This window comes from Cricetulus griseus, chromosome 3, assembly GCF_003668045.3.
Source record: "Cricetulus griseus strain 17A/GY chromosome 3, alternate assembly CriGri-PICRH-1.0, whole genome shotgun sequence".
NCBI lineage: Eukaryota > Metazoa > Chordata > Mammalia > Rodentia > Cricetidae > Cricetulus > Cricetulus griseus.
Genome location: NC_048596.1, coordinates 49,277,415 through 49,301,733, shown reverse-complemented (window position 1 = coordinate 49,301,733; position 24,319 = coordinate 49,277,415). Strand labels below are relative to the sequence as shown.

The following is a 24,319-nucleotide window of genomic DNA, read 5'->3' as shown; positions in this document are numbered from 1 at the left end:
AATTACTAATTAATTCGATTTAAGAACTATACAATTTCAGTAGCACTTTAAAAGGAAATCTAAGGGGTAAATAGTCATATCGCTGAGAGTCTTAAATAAACAAGGTCATGAGCTGTACTTTTTTCTCTTTTGTATTGGTCCTGAAACCCATAGCCTTATACATGCTAGCGAGAGCTTCACCTGAGATACTTCTCAGACAAAACCATGCTGTTTTTTTAAAGTCCTTATTATTTTTTAAATCATTTTTCTCTCCTTTCCTCCTGCTATTTATTTCCCTTCCTACTTTTTCCTCTCCTATATATTCTGCTCCTCTCTATTTAAAATTTATTAGTACGAGTAGAAAACCATTTCAACTTATGTTCTTTCTCTTGTCCCTTTGTTCAGAGAATTTGAGTGTGTTTCACTTTTAAGTAAAGTCACATATATCTTTAAAAAAAGATTTATATATGTGTATGGGTGTTTTGCTTTCATGCATACCTGTGCACGATGCATGTTTCTGGTATCCACAGCAGTCAGAGGAGAGTTGTTGGATTCCCTGGAACTGGAATTATGGATGGTTGTAAGCCAACATGTGGGTTCTGGGAATAAAACCTGGATCATCTGCAAGAGCATTAAATGCTCTTAACCACTGAGCCATTACTTCAGTCTCAGCCATATGTTTTTAAAGTTTATGAGTGCTATGCATTTAGGTGAATTTCAACCCCATATTTCACCAAGTTATCCGAGGAAAATTTATTGAAAGGCAAACAGTGATTGAGATATAAGTACTCTCAGAGGTAGCTTCTGAGGCAAGATAAAGGGGAAAATCTAAGAAGAAATGCATCTGATAATGTCTTCTCCCTTTTTAATTTTATCACATTAATTTCAGACAGAGATTCCTTAAGGAATTCCATCTACAAATTAAGATAGTGCACTGAACAAGGTGTATTCACGGAGTAAGAATCAAGTGATGAAGCTGGGACACAGTGTTTGTGGGGGTGGATGGTGGGAACTACGGTCAATCAAGTAGTGCTGAATATAAAACCCGGCACCAGTGTTTCTATCACTGTCCTCTAACCCAAGTTACCCACCCGACTTCTTTTTAGTGCTGCTTCTAGGTATCAAACAGAGACTCTCACAAATCCTACCGAGTCCTCTACTGCTGAGCTATCTCCTCAGCTACGCTTACTTCAGATAGGGTAATTTATTTAGCTTCAATTATAGAAAGAGCTGTTTAGTCCTGCAAAACGTATTCACCTACTCTACCCACAGTTTAGAGATGACACTATTGATGCTTAATTCTTTCTAAGTTATTTGGACAGGATACCTCACAGAAGTTAGTAGCTTCTGTTCACTAAAGGAGAAATGATAGACTCACTATTTTATTCTTCTGTTTGTCTTGCTTTGTAGGTCCACTCAGTTACTATGGCTGCCATTAACAACTCCAGCATAGTGAACAGGAAGAGATATTGTGTAAGCATCCTAGCACTTCGCTGTATCCCAAAAGAAAACATACAGTTTTACTTAATCTTTTTACTTTTGAGAATTTCACACACACACACACACACACACACACACACACACACACACACACACAGAGAGAGAGAGAGAGAGAGAGAGAGAGAGAGAGAAAGATATATTATCTACTCCCATTTCTTCCTCCAACTCCTCTTGTGCCAACCTGTGATTCCCCTCCCCATTTCGTGGCTTTTTTTTGATAGCCCATGTATGTATATGTGTGGAGCCATCCACTGGACTTGTGGCCATATCCTTACAGAAGTATGATTCTTCTTCCCTTTGGCAATTCAATAGCTCCTTAAAAAAGGTTGGGGCCTGGTGTTCATCTACTCTGTCTATGCCAGAATTTTAGTTGGCTTGGTCTTGTATAGATACTGTGCAGGTAATCACAGATGCTCTGAGTTCTTTATGATAACCATATCATGTTCAGAACATGACACTTGACAGAATTCCTCCCCATCTTTTAACTCTCACATTCTATTTTTGGTTGTGAGCCTAGCCTTTAACAGCTGAGCCATCTCTCCAGCCCAACTTTTACATTCTAATTCTTAGGCAATGTTTCTTGCTACTCAGTGATGGTGAGATGTCAAACAGACCTAATGTCTACAGAACATTTCATCCAAACACTAAACAATATACATTTTTTTATTAACAGCCCATAGAACTTTCTAAAAATATATAACATATTATGAAACAAAATAAATTTCAACAAATATAAGAAAGTTGAGATAAAATCCTGTGTTCTATTTGACCATAAAGGGATAAAGCTAGGTATCAACAGAAAGAAGTATATCAACTCATGGAGATTAAACTATGTATTTTTAAATAATTGTGTCACTGAAGAAATCAAGAAGGAAGTAAAAACCATTCCTAGAATTGAATGAAAGTAAAAACATAATAGATAAAAGTCAATGGAACACGATGATGACAATCCTAAAAGGAAAGCTTACATACAGCACGTGGTGCCTACATTAAAAAATATTACCTCAAGTTAACAATTCGGTAATTCACTTTAAAGCCTTGGAAAAACAAGAAGAATACAAATTCCCAAACAGTAGCTAGGAATACCCCATATCAGGACTGAAATTAAGGAAATAATAAATAAACAAACAAGTAAAAAACTAATACAAAGAATCACTAAAGCAGAGAGTTGGTTCTTTAAAATAGATTGACAAACCCTTAGTCAAATTAAGCAAAAGAAAGATGGAGAATGCTTAATAAAACAGAAATTAAAAGACACATTAAAACACTTTGCAGCAAAATTCAAAACCATAAAAACATGCCTTAAGAACCTATATTTCGAAGCAACTCTGACTCTGCTGAGATCGCTGGGCTACTCCCACTCCCGACTCAGGGCAGAGGTGAGCTGCTTTGGCCTCTACCTTGGGCCCAACTTCCACCTGCCCACTCTGGGAACTCCTGGCCTGGGGTCTGCAGGCAGGTCGACTCGGCCCCTGAGGACCAAGCAACCCCAAGATGGCTGACATCTCTGTGCTAGTCCCACTCCCACCCATCTGGAGTGTCAGTGCCTCAGACCAGCCTGCACCCACCTTGAGACCTACCAGAGTATCAGACCCTCTTGCACCCACCAGAAGAGAACCTTGGACCTGTACATACCAGGAGAGGAAGACACCTGCACCCACTGGAAGAAGAGATGGGAAGATGACAATATAAGAACACATCCAACAAGAGAAAAACCAATATGATACCACCAGAGGCTAGGGACACAAGCAAGACCTGAACATCCCAACACAGATGAAGCAGAAGACAGCAACTTAAAAACAACTCCATGCAGATGATGGGGACCCTAAGAGGAAATGAGAAAATCCTTCAGAGAAATGGAAGAAAGGACAAACCAAAAATTGCTAGAAACAATTCAAACAGTGCAAGGTTTGAAAGCTGAGATAGAGTCAAAAAATAAACAAACAAACAAACAAAAACAAAACAAAAAACAAACAAACAAAACCAAAAGACCCCACAGACTGAGGGAATTCTGGAATTAGAAAAAAATGGGTAAACAATCAGGAACTACAGATGCAAGCATAACCAACAGAATACAAGAGATGGAAGAGAGAATCTCAGGTGTTGAATATACATTAGGAGAAATAGATTCATCAACCAAAGAAAATCTTAAGTCCAAAAAGTCCCTAACACAAAATATCGAGGAAATATGGGATACTGTGAAAAAGCCAAACCTAAGAATAATAGGTATAGAAGAAGGTGAAGAAATCCAACTCAAAGGCGCTGAAAACATATTCAACAAAATCATAGAAGAAAACTTTCCCAACCTAAAGAAAGACATACCAATGAAAATACAAGAAGCCTACAGAACGCCAAATAGAGCGGACCACAAAAGAAAGTCCCCTCGCCACATAATAATTAAAACACCAACCGTACATAATAAAGAAAAAAGTACAAGGAGTAGCAAAGGAAAAAAGCCAAGTAACATATAAAGGCAAACCTATCAGAATTACACCAGACTTCTCCATGGAAACTCTGAAAGCTAGAGGGACCTGGATAGATATTTTACAAACACTAAGAGATCACGGATGACAGCCCAGACTACTATATCCAGCAAAGCTTTCAATCACTATAGATGGAGAAAATAAGATATTCCACCACAAAACCAGATTTAAACAATACATAGCCACTAATCCAGTCCTACAGAAAGTACTGAAAGGAAAACTCCAACCTAAGGAAGTTTACACTCACAAAAACATGGGCAATAGATAATCCCACTTTACCAATAGTCAAAAGAAAAAGAAGGGTAAATCCACGCACAATACCATCTCCAACAACAAATCAAAAACAAACAAGAATAAGCATTCAATGGTCCTTAATGGTCTTAACTCGCCTATACACACACACACACACACACACACACACACACACACACACACACACACACACACACACACACACACACAGAATGAGAGAGAGGATCTGAACTCTGCAGTGGGATCCAAAACACCCGGACATTGCTGAGGCCCCAGTAACAGTTCTGCCTCCATGCACTGGCCCAGGTAAGCCAGAGGTGATTTCTGGTTCCAGTTCGGTGGCCCTGCTCAGAGACATCTGACACCAGGGGTCTGTTCACCAGATCTGAGCTCCAAAGCGGGATTTGGCACACCTGGACACTTCCAAGGCCCCGGTAACAGTGCCACCTCCATCCATGAGAAGAGGACAGACATCAGAGTATTGGATCTGTTTGCATCTACCAGAAGGGAACCTTAGTCCCCTACCCACCAGGAGAGGAAGAGACTCCTGCTACACCCAGCAGAAGAAAGGATGAGAAGAGGACAATGTAAAAGCACATTCAACAACAGAAAACCCAATATGACACCACCGGAGACTAGGAACCATACACCAGCAAGACCTGAACATCACAATGCAGATGAAGCAGAAGAGAATGACCTTAAAAACATCTTCATGAAAATGACAGAGGACCTCAAAGAGGACATGAGAAAATCCCTTTGGAAATGGAAGAAAAAACAAACCAAAAAAATACAAGATATCAACAAATCTCTCGAGGAAACAGTTCAAGACCTAAAAATTGAAATAGAGACTATAAAGAAAGGACAATCTGAGGGAATGCTGGAAACAGAAAAGCTGGGTAAATGATCAGGAACTACAGACACAAGCATAACCAACAGAATATAAGAGATGGAAGAGAGAATCTCAGGCGTTGAAGATACATTAGGAGAAATAGATTCATCGACCAAAGAAAATCTTAAGTCCAAAAAATCCCTAACACAAAATATCGAGGAAATATGGGATACTGTGAAAAGGCCAAACCTAAGAATACTAGTTATTGAAGAAGGTGAAGAAATCCAACTCAAGGGTGCCGAAAACATATTCAACAAAATCATAGAAGAAAACTTTCCCAACCTAAAGAAAGACATACCAATGAAAATTCAAGAAGCCTACAGAACACCAAATAGACTGAACCAAAAAAAGGTCTCCTCGTCACATAATAATCAGAACACCAAACATACAGAACAAAGAGAAAATATTAAGAGCAGCAAAGGTCACACCTGACTTTTCCATGGAAACTCTGAAAGCCAGAAGGTCCTGGATAGATATTCTACCTACTCTAAGAGACCATGAACTACTATACTCAGCAAAGCTTTCAATCAATACAGATGGAAAAAACAAGATATTCCATGACAAAACTAGATTCAAACAATACATATTCACAAATCCAGCCCTACAGAAAGTTCTGGAAGGAAAACTACAACCCAAGGAAGTTAACTACAATCAGAAAAATATAGGCAATAGATAATACCACTTTACCAACACCCAAAAGGAAAAAGGGATAGAATCCCACACATAATTTCCCCAACATCACCAAATCAAAAACAAACAAGAATGAACAATCAATGGTCATTAATATCCCTCAGCATTAATGGTCTTAACTCGCCTATAAAAAGACACAGGATAGCATAATGGATAAGAAGACAGCATCCATCCTTCTTCTGCATACAAGAAACCTCAATTTCAAAGACAGACAGTACCTAAGAATTAAAAGTTGGGAAAAGATTTTTTTCCATCAAATGGAACCAATAAAAAAGTGGGGTTAGCAATCCTAATATCCAACAAATTGGACTTTAAACTAAAATCAATCAAAAGAGATGAAGGAGGTCACTTCCTACTCATCACAGGAGAAATCCATCAAGAGGAAGTTTCAGTTCTGAACATTTATGCCCCAAATACAAAGGTATCCACATTTGTAAAAGAAACATTGCTAAGACTCAAATCACACATAAAATCGCACACACTTATAGTGGGAGACTTCAACACCCCACTCTCACCACTGGACAGGAACACCAGACAGAATCTTAACAAAGAAACAAAGGAACTAATAGAAGTTATGCACAATTGGACTTAACAGATATCTATAGAACATTTCATCCAAATACAAAACAATTCACATTCTTCTCAGCGCCACATACTTGGCAACATAGCAAACCTCAACAGGTACAAAAAAAAAATTGAAATAACCCCCTGTATCTTATCAGACCACCATGCTTTAAAGTTCGAATTCAACAACAACACGAACTGTAGAAAACCTACAAACTCATGGAAATTAAGTAACACCCAATTGCACAATTCCTGGGTCGAGAAAGAAATTAAAGATTTCCTAGAATTCAATGAGAATGCCGACACAACATACCCAAACCTATGGAACACTTTGAATTCAGTGCTAAAAGGAAAGTTCATAGCGCTAAGTGCCCACATGAAGAAACAAAATAATCACACTAGAGAAATAGCAGCACAACTGAAAGCTTTAGAACACAAAGAAGCCAATACACCCCGGAGGAGCAGACACCAGGAAATAATCAAATTGAGGACTGAAATCAATAAAATGGAAAATAGGAGAACAATATAAAGAATCAATGAAACAAAGAATTGGTTCTTCGAGAAAATCAACAAGTTAGACAAACCTTTATCCAGTCTTACCAAACAGCAGAGAGTGAACATGCAAATCAATAAAATCATGAATGAAACAGGGCACATAACATCAGACACAGAGGAAATCCAAAGAATCATCAGGTCATACTTCAAAAACCTATATTCCTCAACATCCTTAGCCATCAGGAAAATGCAAACCAAAACAACTCTGAGATACCATCTTACTCCTGTCAGAATGGCCAAAATAAAAAAACACCAATGACAGTTTATGCTGGAGAGGATGTGGAGAAAGGGGAACACTTTTCCACTGCTGGTGGGAATGCCAACTTGTACAGCCACTTTGGAAATCATTATGGCAACTCCTCAAGAAAATGGGAATGAGTCTACCACAAGATCCAGCAATTCCACTCTTAGGGCCTATACACAAAAGAAGCACATTCATACAATAAGGACATTTGTTCAAGGATGTTCATAGCAGCACTATTTGTAATAGCCAGAAACTGGAAGCAGCCCAGATGCCCCTCAACTGAAGAATGGATAGAGAAAATGTGGTACATTTACACAATGGAGTACTACTCAGTGGAAAAAAAACAATGGAGTCTTGAAATTTTCAGGAAAATGGATGGAACTAGAAGAAACCATTCTGAGTGAGGTAACCCAATCACAAAAAGACAAACATGGTATGTACTCACTCATATGTGGATTTTAGACATAGAGTAAAGGATTACCAGCCTACAATCCAACACTGCCAGAGAAGCTAGTAAACAAGGAGGACCCTAAGTGAGACATACATGGTCCCCTGGAGAAGGGGAAAGGGACAAGATCCCCTGAGCAAATTGAGAGCTTGGGAAGTGGGAGGAGGGAGCTAGGAGAATGAGAAGGGGAGAAGAAGATGCAGAGGACATGAGGGAGCAGAAAGGTTGAGTCAGGGGAAGAATAGAAGATAACGAGAATGGAGATACCATAATAGAGGGAGACATTTTAGGTTTACAGAGAAATCGGGCACTAGGGAAATGTCTGGAGATCTACAAAGATGACACCAGCTAACAATCTAACCAACAGAGGAGAGGCTGCCTTAAATACCCCTCCTGATAATGAGATTGATGACTGACTTACATGCCACTCGATAGCCCTCATCCAGCAGGTGGTGGAAGCAGACACACACAACTAATCACCGATCTGAACTGGAATCCAGATGCAGAGAAGGACGAGTGAAGACCACAGGGTTCCAGAACAGGCTGGTGAAACCCACAGAAACAACTGACCTGAACATCGGGGAACTCTTGCTCTGCAGACTGATAGCTGAGACACCAGCATGGGACTGATACAGATGCCAGGAACATGGGTTTCAGTGAGGAAACCTCGGAAATCTACGGGACCTCCTATAGTAGTTCAGAACTTATCCCTAGCATAGGTGTGGACTTTGGGACCCCATTCCACATTGAGGAATACTCCTTGAGCCAAGACACACGAGGGTGGGCCTAGGCCCTATCCCAAAGGATACGATAGACTCTGATGACACCCTATGGAAGGCCTCACCATCCAGGGGAAGCAGAAAGGATATGTGATAGGTAGGGTTTTAGTTGGGGGGGGTGGTAGGGAAGATGGGAGGGAGAAGGGAACTGGGATTGTCATGTAAAATAATCTTGTTTCTAATTCCAATTTTAAAAAAATCTGCAAAAAAAAAAAAACCAACACACACACACACACACACACACACACACACACACACAGGCTAACAGAATGGATACAAAGGCAGAATTCATCCTTCTGCTACATACAAGAAGCACACCTCAACTTCAAAGACAGACATTACCTCAGAGTAAAGGGTTGGGAGAAGATCGTCCAATCAAATGGACCCAAGAAACAAGCTGGGGTAGCTATTCTAGTATCTAACAAATTAGACTTCAAACTAAAATCAACCAAAAGAGATGAAGAAAGTCATTTTATATTAATCACAGGAAAAACCCATCAGGAAAAGTCTCAATTCTGAACATCTATGCCCCAAATACAAAGGCACCCATGTTGGTAAAAGAAACATTATTAAAACTCAAATCACACATAAGACCTCACACAGTTATAATGGGAGTCTTCAACACCCCACTCTCAACACTGGACAGGACCACCAGACAGAAACTTAACAAAGAGACAAAGGAACTAACAGAAGTAATAACCCAATTGGGATTAACAGACATCTATAGAACAGTCCATCCAAACACAAAAGAATATACCTTCTTTTCATCACCACAAGGAACCTTCTCTGAAATCGACCACATACTTGGCAACATAGCAAACATCAACAGGTACAAAAAATTGGAATAAGCCCCGTGTCTTAGCAGACCACCATGTTTTAAAGTTAGAATTCATCAACAACACAAATTGCAGAAAACCTACCAACTCATGGAAATTGGACAACACGCAATTGCACAATTCCTGGGCCAAGGAAGAAATAAGAAAGAAATTAAAGACTTCCTAGAATTCAATGAAAATGAAGACACAACATACCCAAACTTATGGGACACTTTGAAAACAGTAATAAGTGGAAATTTCATAGCTCTAAGTGCTCACATGAAGAAACTAAAGAATAGTCACACCAGGAAATTGACATCACTACTAAAAGCTCTAGAACAAATGGAAGGAAATCCACCCGGAGGATGCATATAAGTTAGTCTTCAATCTCATTATCAGGGGAGGGCATTTAAGTTAGCCACTCCATTGTTGCTTAGATGGTTAGTTGGTGTCATCCTTGTAGATCTCTGGACATTTCCCTAGTGCCTGATTAGAACATTTTATGAACTCCTTACTTTTTAATGCTAAAAATTATATAGCTACATTGTAGGCAGCAGAAAAATGAAAAGATAAATTGTTTACTGTATCCTATACCCTCAACAGCTGAAAATTTATGGATAAATTTGATCACATGATAACTAAGAGTTATTGAGGATGGTGAGTTGATACATTTCTGCAAAAAAGCATAATGGTAATCATTGTATTTTTTCTTTGTTGTTGTGGGTAGAACCAGCATATTTTCTTAAGGATAATGAGCCTCTGGAGAAGATAAAATTGTGGTACATTTTCTTTTGAGGTTTGGTGTAATAGGACTTATTTATTATTCAGTAAATGATAGTAACGGAGAACTGCATTTCCCTTATCAATAAAACGGTCTTCTCATATGCTACTGAATTGATTTCTGTTAAGACTCTATTTACTGTGGTGAGGTGACTTGGAATTTAGCCCTGTTCAGCATAAATGCTCTTTAGGTGACTAGACCCATGACTTTGAGCGAATAGCTGAACATTTCAAAGCTTGCTTCTCTATTGAGTCAGAGATACATAGGCTTCTTTCTATATTTGTATTTATTTATTTTAAAGTTTTGTTCGATGACACACAGAAATAAGAAAAAAGTAACAATGTATTACAAACCCTTATATACTTCGGAACTAGTCTATTTACCATAACTCTTGTATGTTGAAGTAAGGAGAGCTTTCTTAATTAGGTTAGAAAGTTAGATACAAGCAACATCTAATAACATCAATTTTTAAAATGTGGTTTCTAGGTATTGGTTTAAGGCCCATCTGTTTTGGCTGCTATAAAGCCCTGTCTATGTCCTTAGACAAACCTGGACATAGACAGTAGTCCATAGACAGGAATTCAATACCATGACTTCAAATTTTTACATAATTTGCTCAGAATTTCTTCCTTCTCTGTCCTCATCCTCTTTTCTCTTCACACCAACAAACCTAAGTGACTAAGTGTGCCTATGTTCATCGTCCCACCTACATGGGACCACAGATACACAAACACAAACAGCCTTAAATAATTCTGCATAGACCCTCTAACAGACAGATGCAAAATCACAAAAATGTTCACATGGCATTGTGCACATGGACCCTAGTATATGAGCCTTCCAAACATCTATTGTAGAAATAAGCTTCACTCTGTAGACTACACCACTGTCTTATTTTTTAATTTAATTAATGTTGCAACTTGACCATGTTTTACCTCCCTCTTATTCTTCTATTCCCTCCCCCAACTCCCCTCACTCCCCAGACCACTCCTCCTCTGTTTCTGAAAGTGGCAGGCCTCCCATGGCATATCAAGCTGTAAGGCTAAGCATATCCCCTTGTATTTAGTCTGGGCAGGGCAATCCAGTATGAGGAATGTGTTCCCAAGAGCCAGCCAAATCATTAGGTACAGACTCTGCTCCCATGGTTAGGGAGTACCACAAATAGACAACTGTCACATATATGTAGAGGGCCTAGGTTAGTCACATGCAGGCCCCCTAGTTGTTGGTTCAGACTCTGTTAGTTTCTATGAGCCTGGTTAGGTGTTTTGTGGGTTTTCTTGGGATGGCTTTGAACTGTAACATGTAGCTTGTATCACGCTAATTAGCAGGCAGGTATGCCTGAGAGTAAACCGAGAAGAGGACTCTTGGTGATCTGACTAATACTTGAATATTTTGATCCTCACTGAAGGCATTAATTCTAAAATCAGGAAGAAATTCCCTCAGAAACCCAGTACTTACATATTGCCACAGAGGAGTTTTTAACTTTGAAGTCAGGATCAGTTCAAATGATATTAGGAACACACCTATTAATGTTGCAAAGATGCTTAAGATGTTCATCGTCATAGTCCAGATCAGCTGGAACAGATTAAAAAGCATTGTCCAGTCATTGGAAATTATTCCACATTCATCTCTGGCAAGTGTATTCTTGTAGAAAAACTATAGAGACTCTAATCTTTCTGGAATAGTGAGATCACCAAAAAGGTTGTCAGAACTGCATATTGGTTAGGCTCCTATCAGGACCAAACTATTTGGGGGATAATAAAACTTTAAATATGATGCATATGTATTTATTTCTCTATTTGTGATAAAGCCTTTGATAGTATATGCATGTATTTATTTCTCTACAGATAACTGATTGAATGCCTATTCGGTGCTGAATTAATAAAGAGACTGAAAAGAACTGGGCTGTACATTAGATATTTTTTAGACTGTAGAAGAAAATCAAGTACATACTAACTGTAACTAGAATATAAAAAATATACCCATGGTATTGACAAATTCACAATACCACACATCTTTATATTACCAGAGATCTAATATTCTAGGAGACTGCTATGGTCTTGGACAGCAGGAAAGTAAAATTCGGCGAATTTTCTTGGGCATACAGGGGTGCTATCTAGCTCAATATGAAGGGATTTTCTTGATGATGTAGGGAGTTACTACTGTTGGAAGTCATTCCCCAGGCTACATGTAGGTATGATTGTCAGGCTACACACTTCAGGCAATTCATGCTTTATAACGTTGTTGAATAATTGTGTGTTATCCATATACGATGCCAGGGAGGTTATATATCATTTAATATTGGTATTAAAAAGGAACATTTTATACTTATTTCCTTCTCCATATTCACAATAATTTCTCTCCAGTTAATAAAGTTAGATAGCAAGTATGACAATTTGAACCATTGGGTTCTGAAACCTATCTCAAAGAGCAAATCATCTTCATGTAAACTGTTATATGTTGTTCAATGATGTCAGTTAGTTGATTTATTTATTCTGCACTCCCTTACAGAAAGAAAACCAATAAAGGCTATGAAGAATTCTGTCTCAGACATCCCAGGAAACTGTCTCTCTACAGACTGGCTTTCATATGCTGAATGGTGTTATGCACTATGCATTATGCAGCACAGATAATAATGGTCTTATTCAGCCCTGGACACTGCATTCTGTAGTACCAATATGCCAGGCACACTATGCTCACTGGAGCAATAGTGGTATGACTAGTACAGGAGTAGCCAACTGCTTTCTGATTAGTTTTGAGGCCTGTTCCATAGCATGGATTCCATGTCTGGTATTGTAAACCTCATCAGAAGTGTATGGCTGGTGATATCATAGGCCATAGTGGGGTACCTACTGATTTTTGTTTCTTTCATTAAACGGTTAGTTTGTCAAACTGCCTTCTAAATGTTCATGTTTATACCCATAGATTAATGCTGATTTCACCCTTGTTCAAAGAAGCTTTTTGTAGTGAGTAATGGTTAATGCAGAGACTCATAACTGGTAAAGCTGTTGAGACAAATGACTGTGAGTGCTCAGCTGTAGATGGATTGCCTTTATCAAGCTCTCCCTACCAAGGGCACTTAGGGGACATATTGGAAAAGGGAGCAGAAAGAATATAAGAGCTAGAGGATAAGGAGAGAAGAGAAATGATGTCTTCTGGACATGAATGTTGCATTTACCAACTTAGAGTACCGTGGTTGCCTATATAGAAACTACACTAGAAAAAGCAGTCATAACTCTAAAATTTGGAGAAGGGCTCCTAAGGTTTCACCCATAGCAGAGAACTACTGGCAGTGGGTGATTGCTGAGGGAGTGAGAGCACTTTTCTTTAGGGTTGTGGCTTCTGGCAGATTGCCCACACCTCAGTGGATGACTTCACATCTGTCTACACATGGTTAGTACTAATTGGATAACTGGATTCGGGTAGATAGTAATAATAATAATAATAATAATAATAATAATAATAATAAATAATAATAATAGAGGACATGAAGTTGGGGGGAAATGGGTTGAGAGGGGTGTCATGGGAGGAGTCAGAGAGGGGTCATGTTTGGGGGAGATATGATTAAAATATACTGTATGCATATATGAAAATTTCAAAGTATAACAAAAATATCACTAGACAAAAGGAAATGCAACCAAACTAAAACATTCATTAGTTTATTTTTACACCCTAAAAATCCAACATTATTGTTTGGTTAGTTGTAACTTAACATATTTCACTCCTTAAAGCTGAAATACGTGCTGAAAAGTGACAATTCCGGAACCATCATTTTTTATTAGAAAAAGAGGTTTAATAAGCAACTGTATTTTAAGATCCCTTGGAGAAGTGGTTTTTACACATAGAGTTTTTCTGGACAAAGTTATCTGAATACAACAAACAAGAACAGGCTTCTAGTCTGTTGAGTGGTGATTCAGAAATGCAATAGGCATAAATACTATGGGAAACAGTTTGGTAGTTTCTTTTAAAAATGATAAATATCTGTTATAAGAGGAACAAGAAATATGTCTGAAACAAGACTTGTGGAAGTGTTCGTAGTAGCTTTATTTGAAAGTGTTCAGTACTAGGAACAATGTGATTCCCTTAACAGGTAAGTGTACCAACAAATTACACAGACATCCAATTGTTTTTTTTTCCTATAGGCAACTTGTATTCTGCAACACTGATAATTTAGTTTACTAATTAATTCTAGATTTTAAGAGATTTCGTTGTGTGTTGTAGAATGTTTTAGCATGTTTCATATGTCTGCAGATGAAGCACATATCCTGAGTTTCTAATCTTGAAGGTCTTTATGTCTTTTTTTCCTTGACTTATTACACTATACAATACATGGCGTCATACACATATACATGGTTTCTGGCTGTTTTAGTTTGCTTTCTGTTGCTGTGATAAACACCACCACCAAAAGCAATTTGGGGAAAAAAGAGTTTGTATCATCTCACTGTCCATCACAGAGAGAAGCCAAGACTGGAACTCAAAGTAGAAACATTGAAGCAGGAACCATGGAGGAACACTGCTTACTGGATTGCTCCCTCTGGCTGGCTTAGCTAGCTTTCTTATACAGCCCAGTCTAAGTTGCCTAGGTATGGCATCACCCACAGTAGGCTGGGTGCTCTTACATCAATTAACAGTCAAGAAAATGGGCCAACACGTGGCCATGGGCTAACCTGATGGAACTCTTCAACTGAGGTTTCATCTTCCCATGGAACTCCAGGCTGTGTCAACTGACAATAAAATCTAACCTCAGAGGTAAGTGTTCAGTCTCACACTGCTATGTAGGAAAATAGATTTCTTTTTGCATGTCAACTTGCCAAGTTGAGGAAGCTCCCTTCCTAGATTTTTTTTTGTGAGAGTTTTGTACAAATAACACAAAATACATCTCTAAAATTATGTTTATATGCCACATTGCACTCTTTTAAAATTGAGGCTAAATTCTATGTCATTATAAATAATCTCCCTTGTACCTGTGGGGGACATGTATATTTGGCATTGTGCAAATATGGGGGTTAGAGGAAAATTTCAGGTGTCTGTCCTCATCTACTATGAACCAGAGCCTTTTGTTGTTGTTGTTGTTGTTTGTAATTACAGCCTGGGAGCTTCTGGGGATTCTATTGTCTCTGATTCCCATCTTGTAAATCATTGAAATTACAGATGTACTTTATCATGGGCAGCATTGATGTGGATTCTGGGGATCTGAACTCAGGTCGTTTTGCTTGCACATAACCCTGGCCCTCATTTCTTATTGTTTGGAGATTAGGTTTGTTAAGTATTAGGAAATACGGCCTTTACCACCATTTAACTTGTTTGAATAGTCATGTATAGCAATCATGCTATTTCGGTACTTTCATTGTCTGAGATAACATAACCACCCCGACTTTCTTTGGATGGATGTTATATTTCTCATACTTTAAATAACACCCCCCTCCCATGGCTTCTGGGTAGATACCTACTCACTCAGAGGCCATGCTGAGTCCTCACTGACTTTTTCTTTTTGAAGTTTTTATTTAGTCTTTTAAAATTTCATACTTTCACTGACAACAAAAGCTTTTCAGAGCTGCTCTGAGACTTACCATGTTATTTGAAGGCCTCCTCTGTAATACTATTGAAAAACTTCCTGATATGCTATACTGGAAGCAAAACCACATTTGTTAATACCCAGTCATTATGCCTATATGTGAGCTTCAAGATAATTCTAGAATTCTGTAACATGAGGGATATCATTTTAGTTCCTTAGTGGGGACTACTAAGAAAACAACTCAAGAAATAGTTCAAGATTTACATTTACAGAGGTGAAATCTATGAAAATTCTAAACACTAATGCTACAATTATAATAGGAATGGGATCCAGGGGCATCTTGAAATGACTTTAGCATCTCATTTGCATAGCTGATTTGAATCAAACAGATTTTGTCTTCCGTATACGCTTCTTGTGTTTATTATTATGGTTGCAAATGTATCAAATAGCTGTTTTAGAATGTAGACTCATATTATTATGAAAGAATATTATGGGTAAGAAACTAGGTTTTTACCGACCCAGACCCCCTGAACCTGGATGTCAGTTAGGAGGCCTGGGCAGTCTATGGGGCCTCTGGTAGTAGATCAGTATTTATCCCTAGTGTACCAATGGACTTTGGGATCCCATTCCACATAGAGGGATACTCTCTCAGCCTAGACACATGGTGGTGAGGGGGCGGCTAGGCCCTTCTCCAAAAGATGTGACAGACTTTGAAGATCTCCCATGGAAGGCCTTACCCTACACCCTCAGTAAGGAGCAGAAAGGATGAGATAGAGGGCCTGTGGGAGGCAGGGAATGAGGGGAGGGAAAAGGAATTAGGATTGACATGTAAAACAAGATTGTTTCTAATTTAAATTAAAACAAAATTTAAAAAAGAAACTAGTTTTTTTTTTGGTAATGCATCAAATGTCTCTTTAGCCATGCAGATTTTTATTATGAAGTAATATTACAGCTAAGAAAATAGTTTTTTCATAATGTACCAAATATTTAACAATGTAGAATATTATTATGGAAGAATATTTTAGGTAATAAACTAAAGGTTTTAAAAACATATTGTTACTGTCTTTTTTCAGATGTGGGGATGGTTTCACAAGGAACAGGGATTGTGTATTCTCTAGGACACATTGCTTGGATCAGGATCCATGAAATGTAAGGAATACATTAGTAGTTGCTATCAGAGATGATGTTACTCACAAGCAAAGAGGACCACAGTGAGTATCCTGAAGTTCCAATGACAGGGAAATACTCACTTCCTATTCCAAACACAAGACTTTGAGAGAAATATAGGAATGTCCAGTAGTATCCCAGGCTCTGTATGATCAGGCTAGTCATCAGTTGTATAGACTGAAAGAAAAGGATACCATTCTTAGTCATGGTTCCAGCTAACTTCTAAAAAGGAACAACCTCAAGACAGATGCCAGGATGAAGAAGAAAGGTGGTGCTCTACCATGATAGTGACAGTTTACAGAACTTTAGAATGAGGACATCAACTGTGCTATGATGCTCTGTCTATTGTTCTAGGCTGTTTTGTCATGTTTTATCAACCATAATCAAGTCACAGACCTATCCTGTCACTACAGAGATATCTCAAAATTCCACCTTTTCTTGTAACTTTCCCACTGACACCCGTAACTCCTGGTGATTATGCATCTGTTTCTCATAGCTTTTTAAATATTCATCTAATTTCTCAAAAGGTTGGGAGTCTATTAAGGCTCATTGTTTCTATTTCCACTTGATCTCTATTTGTTATTCTTCTGTGAAACTACCCATTGAGTTCTTTTATGAAAAACAAAAAACAAAACAAAACAACTTATGGTTCATACCTGCAATGGTCTTTGGTGGACTGAGGAAGCAGGATTAGTAGTTTGAGTCCCCCCTGTGCCACACAGACATCTTACCCAAAACACAAATAAACAATTCCTGTTCCCCAGATCAGTTGGCTGTATCTGTAGAGTCTAGTTTTGAAGTGTGTGTTTTGCTCTTATTTAAAAAAAAAAATCTTGACTGTAGGCAGACAGTATTTTAAAAATCAACTAGTGTGATTTCTACTACCTTGCTTTAGTTGTTTTTGTTTCTTCTCCTTACCACATAATCTTTGGTAATTTATAGTTATCTACGGGTCTTGTTAGGATTTTAATAGGAATTATGCCAAACCCATATGTCAATTTAAGGAGAACTAACATTTTTTACTATGTTGAGCTTTGTAATCCATGAATGTGTCTTTTTATTCATGTAACCTAATTTGAATTTTTCATTAGTATTTAGTCATTTTTAAAATACAAGTGTTATATATGGTTTCTTCAATATATGTATTTCTAGATCCCCTGTGCCCACGTGTGTGTGTGTGTGTGTGTGTGTGTGTGTGTGTGTGTGTGTGTGTGTTTGTGTGTCTGTGTGTCTTTGTATGCATGTATTGATTGTTTAGGATTTTTTTCACCTAATTTTTAATTCTTTGTGTTTAACTTTTAACCTGGCTCTTTCATTCAGCAGTATGAATGGGCAGTGCACAATTGCACAGCCAATGTGTGTGGTGGACCGGATTGCAAACAGTGGTGTGTCTGTGAGGTAATGTGAACAGCATAGCACCTTTGTAACCAGCCACTGTTCATAATTTGTAGTTTGCAGCTTCTTCGGGCAATTCGCTCATCTTGGGATTGAAATAACTGATAGATGGTTAAAAAAAAAAAGAATATTTTTTCTCCATGTCCAGACTCAGTATATGTTTTGATGCCATGTCACCATCAGAAGCCATTGTAACTGATTCGCCTCCTTTTGAAGAATTCACAGTAGATACAGAGGTGGTTCAGGTCTCCTACCTCATGTGTTAAGGAGTGGCAACCCTCTCACAGTTGACTTACTCACTCAAGCGGCCTTTTGTTCTTACCCCCAACAACCTCAGTTCCTTTTTTACCCATAGACGATTCTGTGGCATGTTCATCAGAGGGATATGAGGATATCTCCTATGAAAAATGTGGACAAAAATCAATATAAATTAAGTCAGTTAGCGATTATTCTTTTTCTCTTGAGTAAGATTCGTAAGGGGGAATTCCTGAGGGAGAATCCAGTTCATTTTTTAAAAGATACTTGATTGTTCCCTAACAAATGCTTTTGCACCAGACTAGTAGTATCTTGATAAAACTATTTTTTTTTGTCTCCCAGTAAGTTTTGCTCATGTATCAAATTTGAGTTAAGTTTGGTAAGTACCTAATGATAGCTGCTCCAATCACATCAGTCCATCTAGTACCCACTCATATGCTCGAGTTGCAGCATCAGGAAGTTTAGACTCTTGATAGCTTTGATTTAGTCTATTACTTACCATCGGTGCCATCTAAGTTCAAGTATATGTCAGGGGTACCTGAGTGGAAGGATCTGTGTCACACTAGGTGCAGAGAAGGCCTAGAATATTATAGGTAGGCTTCTTAAGTTAGTGAACAAGACAACCGTGGGCAGGGGTGTTCACTATGCAAGACAAGGATAACTCATCATTTCCAGCATTGATAGGGAGGGCAACTGTTCCTATTTTGTAGGAGTCACAGGCCCCAGAACCAGCTTCTGTATTTAATACCCATGACAATTGTTCTTTGATCCTAGCTGGTCTGAATAAAGGTGGATATCTAAGTCACTTAGTTGGGGGGGGGTCACAGGAAAAACTCTTTCTCTGATGATCTGGCAGAGTTTGATTGAGAAGATGTAAATGCTAGAAGCCATGGTGTTATTAGGTTGTACCCATTCTAAAGGACAGAACTGGCGTGGACAAAACTTTGGGCATCCAGAGAAAATCAGAGATGGAAAAAGAACAGAATAAATCACCTTTTGACCATCTTCAACCTCTTAATTTCATTATTTTGGAAGTCTGGCTGCATATATATTATATAAATACTCGTTTTAATTTTGTTAAAGGAAATAGGAGATAATGTTTTCTTTTCAGCCAAAAGATTAGTACATTTTTTGAGTGGCTTTCTAGTTAGACATGGCTTTGACAATCCTCCTCCCCATCCCTACCCCTTAACCCCCACAGCCATCCCAGTCTCTAATGTCTGACCAATCTTTTCCCTTTTCCTGCTACCACTGTGTATAGTCATATCTAAAATTCAGCATATTGTCTTTAGATCTTTCATTTACAAACTTTTCCTTCTCCTCAAATAAGCCACAAACTCTGGTTTCAGTTGCCATACTAATGTGCCATTGACATTTTACAAGGAGAAAATACACAAAGGCACAGCAAAAAGAATTTTAGAAGATGCTTGAGTTAAAAACTTACCCGTTACGAGGTGACCTTTTAAAAATGAAATGAACTCCATCAAAGTCTCTTATCAGCGACAAGAATCCCCTGTAGGGTTGTATTGGGGAGGAAAAAAGCTAGTACACAATTAAAACTCACCAGTAAGTAGTGTCCAACGCCAGTCATTAATGTGGTCTGTTCAAAGGTCATGGTTTCCCTACGCTGTCATGATCCTAAGGGTAGAAGGAGGCAATCCTTCAGGGGTTTCCTTTAGGTCTAGATCTTCCTGCTCTGGGATTCATGCAGACAACACCTGCCTCAGTGGCGATGCTATCTCCGTGTGTCCCTCATTACCTCTTGTGGATCCAACGCTGCTGGCTGCTGCGGTTGTGTCCCAGAGCAACCGCGAAAGGCTCCACGCGAGGAGGGCCACGCAGACGGGCATTCTGCCGGCCTGTGGAGGTTCCACCCAGCCTTCAAGGCCCACAGATAAAGATGGGGTTAGGGATGGGGCCAGCGGGAGGGAGTCTAGTGTGGACACTCTTTACTTCTCCGTGGTGAGCACACTCTAGCCTTTAACCTGCAGAATGCCTGAGCCCAACTCCTGGCCGATTCTCTGCTCTGTCCTTCCCTACCGAGCAAATGCCTCCTGCTCTTTTCCAGTAGACAGATAGAAGCAAGTCTTTCTATAGTGAGTCTCCTCAAAGTCTAGATTCTAGACTCTGGAAGGACACTATATTGCACGAATCTGTCATCCACCCTGGGACAAGAAACTCTAACTAAACTCAATGGGCAACACACACACACACACACACACACACACACACACAGAGAGAGAGAGAGAGAGAGAGAGAGAGAGAGAGAGAGAGAGAGAGAGAGAGAGAGAGAGAGAGAGAGAGAGACATGGAGATGGAGGCTGGAGGGGAACTCGTTGAGAAGGGATCCGGAGGAAGCTGAGAGGAATGGGGGGGGGATACAATGACTAAAATCCATTATAGATAATATGAAACTATCAACCAAACAAAAAATAAATTAACTATGGAAAAAGCTACTGCTGTAATCTAGTCCTAAATAATGCGTATTAGAGAATCCTAACTTGATAGTCATGTTTTTGAGGCCAAGTGTTATTTATGATATGGGTCCCCACCCACTGAATGTGTAGTGAAAGGGTACTATGTCTGGCACCCAGTAGAAGTAAGTAAATGAAAGGTCATTCACTCCAACTCAGACTATAGTGAGTCTCAAAAGCAAAGCCGATTTGCTTGCCTGCTAACTAAAGGAGTGTTCCTCACAGGCAATTTGTTGAGGCTTCTAGTATCAGGTATTTTGTGGATTATATAATTCATGGGACAAAGTACTTTTGAGGATACATATGAATGGCACTATTTACTGGGAGTAAGAAGTGGAATTTACTTGCTGAGATGAGACATGATCCCTTTTTATTTTTATTTTATTTTATTTTTTTATTTTTAGAGACAGGGTTTCTCTGTGTAGCTTTGTAGACCAGGCTGGCCTCCAATTCACAGAGATCTGCCTGCCTCTGCCTTCTGAGTGCTGGCATTAAAGGTGTGTGCCATTATGGCCTGAGTGAGAGATGATCCATTTTAATGTTAGGAGGTCAGACAAATAGAACCCAACTTAGGAGGTGAGGAGCAGGTTTAGGAAGTAAGGAGAGGGCTTAGGAGGTAAGGGGCAGGCTTAGGAGATAAGGAGAGGCCTTAGGAGGTAAGGGGCAGGCTTAGGAGGTAAGGAACATACAGAAAGAGGTCCCTGCAGATGCTAGAACTCTAGGAGAAAATGTAAAATGATGCCTAAATCTTCCGAGGATTGTATATTTGTTTGCTGGATTTTGCAATATGGAGGTGACTGCTGTCATTGAAACAGATACTCAAAGGACAGGTGGAGGCCAGACTCGACATAGAGTGGAATCAAGGGAAAACAAGAGGTGACAATTTGGAGATAATACATCCCGACCTCTGGAACTTTGGTTTTAATAATCATGTACAGAGGGAGTACTGTAGCATAGTAAATAAAAGACCCAGAGACAGATATCAGGGATCTAGCTGAAGATCAGAAAATCAAAGCAGTCATCCACTAGCTTTTACCTCTACCTCAGCTCAGACCAAAGGGGCAACCCTCAAACTGCTCCCTATTTCACTGCTCCTCAGATTCACCCAGACTGCTATGTGGCTAGAGACTGACTGTCAGACTGAATGGCTCTACCTTTTATAACTCTCAAATCCTGGGATTAAAGGTATGAGCTCTGATTCACTCTAGGTTAGAGTGAATCTTGGTCTTGGACTCAGAGATCTATCTGCCTTTCTCCTGAGTCCTGGGATTAAAGGTGTGTACCACCACTGCCTGATCTCTACAGCTTGAGGCAGCTTTGCTTTCTGAATCCCCAGGCAACCTTTAATAAATCATAAATAATGTATCACTGTAGAGTAGAGCAAGGGAATCGTTTTAAGATAAAATAACGAGTATGTAACGATGGGCCGACTGTGAAGTGATGGAAACCCAAAGCCAATTGAGATAACAAAGGAGCAACAAGACCTCCAACTGTGATCTCTGGAATATCCGTTTTGTCATGCACAGACCCTTGTACAGCCTCAGCTTTCTTGGCCCATTACTGAATTTGCCTCTGGAGGAACTCCTTTGCAAAAAGCCTGCTCACTTTCTGGAACCAGGAGCTCTTGGGTATGAGAATGGAGGGTACAGGTTTTATGACTTTTATGGAAGTTTCTGGACCCCCACAACTTAACAAACAAGTAGCTATATATGGCTATGGAGCATTTGTCATGTAGTTGGCTTGGATTGACATATGTTTAAGGTACAACATGCACACACAATTCTGAAGACTCCATATGATTAAACAATTATAAAGTATGTCACTGATTATTTTTACTTGCACCATCTAGGTATTTTTGATTTATTTAGTTAGACTGTGTTAACAAAATTAAGCACATATATTTCTATTTACTCTCTTTGTGTGGCTACTGGGACAATTTAAATATATATACATGGGTTTTTAGTATAATCTAATAAATAAGGCTGTTTTCTGTCTTCCATGGTCTTGTAGACCACTCCCTTCTTTCAGGTTTTCCAACCTTTCTAATGACTTGTTTGTTTGTTTGGCCTCAATTTCTTCATTTTCTTTGTCTCTTTTATTTTTGAGATTATAATATAATTACACCATTTCCCCATTTCCTTTCTCAAAACCCTCCTGTTCTCTTTAAAATTCATGGAATCTTTTAAAATTTTATTTAAAAATTATTATTTTTAATTTTATATAACAACCCCAGTTCCCTCCCCCTTCCCTTTTCCTGCCCCCGTCTCCCCTCTTCCCCTTGCCCCAATCCACTCCTCATATGGGATACGGCCTTCCTTGAGGAGTCAACAAAGTCTGTCATAGCCTCTTTTTAAATTAATTGTTGTTACATGCATATATGTACACATACACATATGTTCCTAAGTGTGTGTGTGTGTGTGTGTGTGTGTGTGTGTGTATGTGTGTTCCTAAATATAACCTGCTCAGTGTGTGCACTCTTACTTGTATGTGTGTTTTTAGGGCTGACCATTTGGTATTGGATTCCTTAGTTGCCTGTAGTTCTCTGCGTAGGGTTGAGACCTCCTGGGCTTTCCCTTGTCCACACAGAATCAGGAGAATTGCTGCAAAACAGTGGCTTTTAGGCATAACAGCAATGTTGTACCCATGACCTTTCTATGTCTGTGGTAACCTGTGTTAAGACTCACAAGACCAAACCTGCCAACATTTCGGAATGAATGGCTGAAAGGTTCACAGGGCTCTACTCCTACTTGAGAAGATACAGGCAGCCAACATCTGTTTGGGGAGAGAGAGAGACAATTTTATCAGGGATGGGGGCACTGGTAGGTTGCTTATGCTCTAGTGGTCAGCCCCACACCTATGTATATCTGGGTAACACTAGTTGAACTCAGTAGGTTATACATTTTTAAAAACAGAGGATATGAATTTGAGAGGAGGATATAAGGAAGAGAACCATGGAGTAGTGAGCAGGGGGGTAATATGGTCAAATGTATTGTGGTCATGGATGACATTCTCAGTCTTCCTTCTCTTTTCTTCCTCCTCTTCCTTCTTCTCCCCCTCTTCCTTCACCTCTCTCCTCTTTTCTGTTTTCTTCCTTTCCTCCCTCTTCTTCACCTTCCTCCTACTCTTGCTCCTTCCTTCCTTCCTTCCTTCCTTCCTTCCTTCCTTCCTCCTCTCTCTCTCTCTCTCTCTCTCTCTCTCTCTCTCTCTCTCTCTCTTTCTTTCTTTTCTTGGTTTTTTGAGATAGGGTTTCTCTGTGGCTTTGGAGCCTATCCTGGAACTCACTCTGTAGACCAGACTGGTCTCGAACTCACAGAGATCCGCCTGCCTCTGCCTCCCGAGTGCTGAGATTAAAGGCATGCGCCACCAATGCCGGCTTGCTTCTTCTTTTCTGTCTTCTTCTTCCTCTTCCCCCTCTCCTCCCCTCTCCCCTTCCTCTTCTGTAGATGAATTGCCACTCTAGTTCTTTCATTTGAAATGTCCTCCCACCTTTCAAGACCCCCCCAAATACTAATCTCTTGATTGGAGTTTTCACAAAAT

General features: G+C 39.3%; 1 protein-coding gene across 1 annotated transcript; it reads right to left on the bottom strand.

The window, feature by feature from the left end:
- Positions 1 to 1,361: 1,361 nt before the first annotated feature.
- LOC100772802 (membrane-spanning 4-domains subfamily A member 13-like) lies at positions 1,362 to 18,429 on the bottom strand. Its single transcript, XM_035441582.1, has 5 exons — positions 18,376 to 18,429; positions 16,686 to 16,835; positions 15,547 to 15,603; positions 11,435 to 11,551; positions 1,362 to 1,472 (listed from the first exon to the last, which is right to left on the bottom strand). Exons 1-5 carry the CDS (start codon positions 18,427 to 18,429, stop codon positions 1,362 to 1,364), a joined length of 489 nt encoding a protein of 162 aa, XP_035297473.1.
- Positions 18,430 to 24,319: the final 5,890 nt, after the last annotated feature.

What these genes read in the sequence shown, in the direction of transcription:
- LOC100772802 (XM_035441582.1), bottom strand. Translation starts at nt 18,429, where the DNA reads ATGAACATGCCACAGAATCGTCTATGGGTAAAAAAGGAACTGAGGTTG. An exon ending in CACTGTGGTCCTCTTTGCTT is followed by an intron (nt 15,604 to 16,685) that starts GTGAGTAACATC and finishes TTTTGCTTCCAG; the next exon opens with TATAGCATATCAGGAAGTTT. An exon ending in GGAGGCCTTCAAATAACATG is followed by an intron (nt 11,552 to 15,546) that starts GTAAGTCTCAGA and finishes AATCTGTTCCAG; the next exon opens with CTGATCTGGACTATGACGAT.